Source organism: Humulus lupulus, chromosome 4 (assembly GCF_963169125.1).
Source record: "Humulus lupulus chromosome 4, drHumLupu1.1, whole genome shotgun sequence".
Taxonomy (NCBI): domain Eukaryota; kingdom Viridiplantae; phylum Streptophyta; class Magnoliopsida; order Rosales; family Cannabaceae; genus Humulus; species Humulus lupulus.
The window spans coordinates 178,933,367-178,939,444 of record NC_084796.1 but is presented as its reverse complement, the minus strand read 5'-3'; the positions used below and the strand labels follow the sequence as shown (position 1 = coordinate 178,939,444).

General features: G+C 25.7%; 1 protein-coding gene across 1 annotated transcript; it reads left to right on the top strand.

Moving 5' to 3' along the window:
- The first annotated feature begins 1,100 nt into the window (after nt 1-1,100).
- On the top strand, nt 1,101-3,347 carry LOC133830997 (transcription factor BEE 3-like). Its single transcript, XM_062261152.1, has 6 exons — nt 1,101-1,643; nt 1,766-1,888; nt 2,011-2,076; nt 2,188-2,256; nt 2,373-2,450; nt 2,971-3,347. Exons 1-6 carry the CDS (start codon nt 1,197-1,199, stop codon nt 3,067-3,069), a joined length of 882 nt encoding a protein of 293 aa, XP_062117136.1. The 5' UTR covers nt 1,101-1,196; the 3' UTR covers nt 3,070-3,347.
- The last annotated feature ends 2,731 nt before the right edge of the window (nt 3,348-6,078 follow it).

The following is a 6,078-nucleotide window of genomic DNA, read 5'->3' as shown; positions in this document are numbered from 1 at the left end:
TCTAGGGTGTGGATGGTATTGACAATACAACATTGAGAAAAGACTAAATTGCAAGAAATTAATTTTTCGGGATGAAGATATAATTATGTGATAATTATATGTAATAATAATTCTAAATTATATGTAATTATAAATTAATTGATTTATTTACCAAATATGTTTTATTCAAAAACTATAAATAAAAAATATACCTGGATAAAACTTTAATCAAGGGTTATTTTTTGTTACTTGCAAATTAATAATTTATTTCAATTCTAAATTAAAGTACACATTAATAAGAATAGGTCCTATTTTGACTCTAATTTTTATTAATCAAATATAAAAAATTATTCAAACTCTGATTTATTAATCCAATTACTCATTATTACATTTGCAGATTACTTTGACTACATGCAAACAAGCACACTATTAGTATGTTTTAAAATTTAAGATAATATATACAATTTATGTTCTAACTAGACACATTTTTAAGAAGCGTGGAGTTTGGTCAAAACATTTATAAATACCTACATAAAATCTCATCCATTAAGGGGTCTACATTAGAGCATAGAATTTTATAAATTATACTTAATATGAAGGAAAACAGAGACAGTAATAAATTAACTTGCATGTCGTTTTTAAATAACACCAAATCTCTCACTAAAATGGTTTGTTCGTAGTCTTCTGTTTTTACAAATTATGAAAATTCATTGGGTGTAATTGTAATTGTAATTGACATTTTATTTTTATTAATTAAAAGAAAAAAAAAACATGAGGGTTGATTGTGAAACAGATTGGCTACCAGCTGCTGATAACGCTTGCTCTGGAAGTGGCGTCGCTTTCTATCCCCGAATTCACATACCTATCAATCAGCTCTCCCAAAAACCAATGGCTTTTCAAAACATTAACTTTGCCTAAACCCAATCATGGGCCCATATTGTTATTGGATATATCTCCTGGGATGGGCCCCATTCAGGGAACACAACCAGAGAAACTTGATTTGCCACGTGGCCACATCCAACTTATGCACCTTCTCCCTTCTGCATTGTTTCCATCCCCCAAAAGTTGAATAATTATAATAATAACACACACCAAAACCCACACTATATATATCGCCTCCACAACCACATTATCCTTTGAAAGAAAAAAAAAACAATAATAAAAATATTAAAAAAAAAAACCAGCTTGACCAAAAGCCCTTCTAGCATATAAGTACTATGGCTGAATTTGCAGCTTATTTGCAAAGCTCTAAACCTTCGTTTTCATTCTTAGAAGTTGATCCGAACATCAACATGGAAGAGATAACTCAGTTTGGAGGGATGAATCCACACACGGCTGAAAATTCAAACTTGTTGATGAATTTCCAAAGCTTTGTCCCTTTCTCTAGTGACAACTTCTTTGGCAATCCAGCTGCTGAGTTTCCGGGAATCATAGCTGAAAATTTTCCTGGAAATAATTCCAACTACACCAACCACCAGCTCTATGCTCACCCCACTAGTAGTACTCATCATCATCATCAGCCAACTGGTAGTGGGAATACCAATGAAATATCCCATGAATGCAAAAAGAGAAAGGCATTCATGACCAATTTGGATGCCTCTGAGTGCAGCTCAGGCAACTCTTCTCCTCCAGTTTCTCAAGTGGTTGGGGTTAAGAAGAAAAATGTAAGCACTTTGTTTATATCTTTATATATGTATACATATTATGCTATGTATGTATATGTAACATTTTTAGTTTTACTTTTCTTTCTTTTCAACTTTTGATCATTTTGGTTGGTCTATTGCAGGGTTCGGGAAAAGGGAAGAGAGTGAAAAGCAATATTGAGAAAGAAGAAGAGAAACCAAAGGAGGTTGTTCATGTTAGAGCCCGAAGGGGCCAAGCCACTGATAGTCATAGTCTAGCAGAAAGGGTATAATTATTATATTTTTTAACCCATTCATATATGTAAACAAGAATAAATTAATAAATAAAAATCCAGGCAAATACTTTTGATTCTGTATTCTAACTTATTGATTTTGTGTACTTCATCAGGTTAGAAGAGGAAAAATTAATGAAAGACTCAGATGTTTGCAAGACATTGTCCCAGGATGCTATAAGGTAATTTAATTATTAAACTGTTCTTAGTTCAGATTTAGTATTGTATATATTTCAAATTTTGGCTAGTAGCATAAGTGATAGAAATTTAGTAACATATATATGAAATTGCAGACTATGGGTATGGCAGTAATGTTGGATGAGATAATTAATTATGTCCAGTCCTTGCAGAATCAAGTGGAGGTTAGTAATTAATTCTACTTGTTTTCAATTATCTGGATTTTTTTATTATAAGAATAAGAATATTATCTGATGATATATATATATATATATATATATATATATTCTTCTGGTTTCAGTTTCTTTCTATGAAGCTAACTGCGGCAAGCACTTTTTATGACTTCAACTCTGAGACTGATGCCGTGGAAAAACTGCAGGTGATTATTCTTTTATAATTAAATTCAACAATAAAATGAATTTAGGGATTAAATACTTAAACATTGGAGTTCCTTTTATTTCGATTTGTAAATAAAATAATTTTCCACAACAAGTACTAATATAATATTATATTAACCAGCCTTTGCAAAACTGACATGACAAATTGTATGTGGTATCATATTAACCTTAACTAATTAGTTGCTTTCATTAAAATAACAATAATGAAAGAGTTTACACACTTATGTCCTATAATATTCTAGTAATATGTTCTTGGAACATATAAATATATTTTTTAACACGCATGCAGAAATTTGTATTCTTGTATGGAGTATTTGTTCTCTTCCCTTTGTAATTTGTATAAATTATTATTATTATTATTATTATTTAATTAATTAATTTGTTAAAGCTAGTAACTAGATGCAGTAAGGGTTTTTGTCTTGAAAGAAAAAGATAAGTACATGTGGGTGTGTATGTATATAATTGATATGTAATGTTTTTAAATGTTTTGGTATGTAACAGAGAGCAAAAGCAGCAAATGAGGCAAAAGAGATGGAAAGATTGATAAGAGAAGGATATGGAGGATTGGCTTGCTTCCACTCAGCTTCTTGGCCCCTTTGACTTCACTTTTGGATGTTACCCTTTATTGCCATACAACACATAATGAAGATGCTTCCATTGTAGATCTCTCTAATATTATTTTTCAAAACTCAAAAAAAAAAAAAAACTATTTTGTTCTAATTAGTTCTAATCAAACTCCTTAAAGTTTCCATATATGTGTATAATTAAGCACATGAAGTGGAATGTCATACTTGTACACTTTTAAATGTGAGAGAGATTTATATGTGGATAATATTTATACAAGGGATATGATATAATCATATTATTGATCTCCTTAATTCTGCTAAGGTTATTTTTACTTTTGTAGTTTTGAGATTTATTTTGCTCTATCAAAGAATTCTGGTTGACAAACCAATGTGAACGAAAATATTCTTGGGTTAGTATAATGCCATTTATATAGAAATATTTATTTATTTATATTTCAAAAAGACAAAGAAACATAAAACATCTTGATTGGACTCTTGATTGCCACACTTACCAATACTAGACAGCTATAGCTATATTGAAATGAAAGCTAGAAAAAATTGTGATGAGAAAACTTTATATAAATCTTTTCTTTTTGGGGCTGATATTAATTAATTGATTTTTCAAACGTTGCTGCTCTAAACCCTGATTATGACTAGTTTAAAAGTATTCTAATTATAAAGAATCTTCTTATAATTGGACAAAAAATAAGCTTCCTTAAATGCTTGACTCATGAGTTTAACTTATTAATTACAATGTCTTATTATTAATTAGTAATGAGGCGTTAATCATTTAATAAAGGCATCCGAATAAACATGGAAAACTTAGATTGGACATGAATGTGATGTGTTGCGTTTATGTTCATAATTAACCAGGCAGTCTATACCAGACAGCCAACAATGAATGGTACGTTTTACATATTAAATAATACTATTCATCTTAGTGAATATTTCAATACATTGAATGATTTTATTAATAGGGGAATATAGATGTGTTTGTAGCTTAAATATATCTTTTCTATATAAAAAATATGTAGATATGTAAATTTTTTATTTAATAATTTTTTTTTTAATTTTAACATAATATTACAAATATATATCTTAAAAATATTACAAATATATCTTTAAAAATTATTAAAAATAAATATTTATTAATTATATTAATATAAATTCAAATATTATAAAATATCATTATTATAATAATAGATATTTGCAACGAAAATATTCAAATTATTATATTTATAGCTCTTAAGTACATAAGTTATTTTTTTCGGTGAAAGTACCACCCGTCCATGTTTTGTTGCAGCCATCTGTTCCAATCGTTAAGTATGTTTGTGACATGTAGGCAAAAGTACCAAATTAAATCAATATTTGCAGTAAAAGTACCTAATTTAAGAGATATGTGCGACAAAAGTACCCAAGTTTAGGGATATTTACTACAAAAGTACACATGTTATAAGCAAATTTGATGTCACGTGGTGGACTTAGCGGCAAAATAAACAACTGCAACAAAATATAGATGGAAGATACTTTTGTCGGCAAAAAAATAATTTAGGTGCTTAAGTGCTACAAACGTAATAATTTTGGTACTTTCGCCGCAAATATTTCTTATAATAATATTTAAGACTAGATATTTAATAACTATATTAATATAAATTCAAATATTATAAATATCATTATTATAATATATAATACATAATCTTAATTTTTATTAAAAAAATTATCATTTATATTTATAAAGAAAAAATATTTTTTATTACTTAATGTAACTTAACTAAATATATATATTCATATTAAATAACAATAATAATTATAAATACATTATATATAGGTGTCATGTGTGTACAAATAATATGAATGTGGAACTACATAAAAAATTAGAATAACATTTATCTTTTATCAAGAATAAACAAGTTTCTTCTCCAATCATAAATGTGTGATTTGAATAATATCATGAATGTTTTATACATTAAATAGTGTAGTTTGTGATCTATAATGTTATAATTTTTTTTTAAAAACCACAAATAATGTTTAGGTTTAATTTTTTTAATACACTTATGTCATTCTTTTATATACATATATAATATTGTTTATTTATTTAAAATTTATATGATAATCATAAAAACTTAATAAATATATTTAATATTATTTATTAAATAAAACTAAGCACATGTGTATTGCACATTACTTGTGCCAAGTATATATCTCTTCTATATAAAAAAGTGTGTAGATAACAAAAATTATTGGTTTTAACAGTTTCTTTTGTTAAATTTAACAGAACATTATAAATATTTAACAGAATATACTTTTAAAATAAATTTAAACAAATACATTTATTAATTATAATAATATAGATTCAAATATTATAAAATATCATTATTATAACTAGATATTTATCAATTATATTATTATAAATTCAAATGTTATAAAATATCATTATTATAATATTATATAATACAATACTAGATATTTAATAATTATATTAATATAAATTCAAACATTATAAATATTATTATTATTATAATAATATATAACATGTAATATGTAATCCTAATTTTTATAAAATTTTGCTAGAATAATAATATTTAGTAAATATAATAATATAAAATATCATTATTATAATAGAATTTTCTACTGTGCAGTCCTCATTTTTTTATACTTTGTAACATGTAGGTTTCAAAAGTTGATTTTGTATCAGTTAGGCCACCAATCTTTTCAAATCGTATCATTTAGGTCCCTAAATGCTATTTTTATTCTTTCAAAATACATAAATATATTATAAAAAAAGGTGAATCGATCTTAAAAAAAATGGACTACTTAATATTTGACAATACCAAACATGACATTGAAAACAAAATTATTTTCATGACATTTTAAAAAATATTTAATAGTTTTACAAATTAAATTAATTTTTCATTAAAAATAAATCTTAAATATATTTTTTTAATATTAATAATGAGATTATCAATATTTATCATTTACATATTTATTTTTATTTTATAATTTTTTTCTATAACACAACTTATAACAAATCATATATATATAT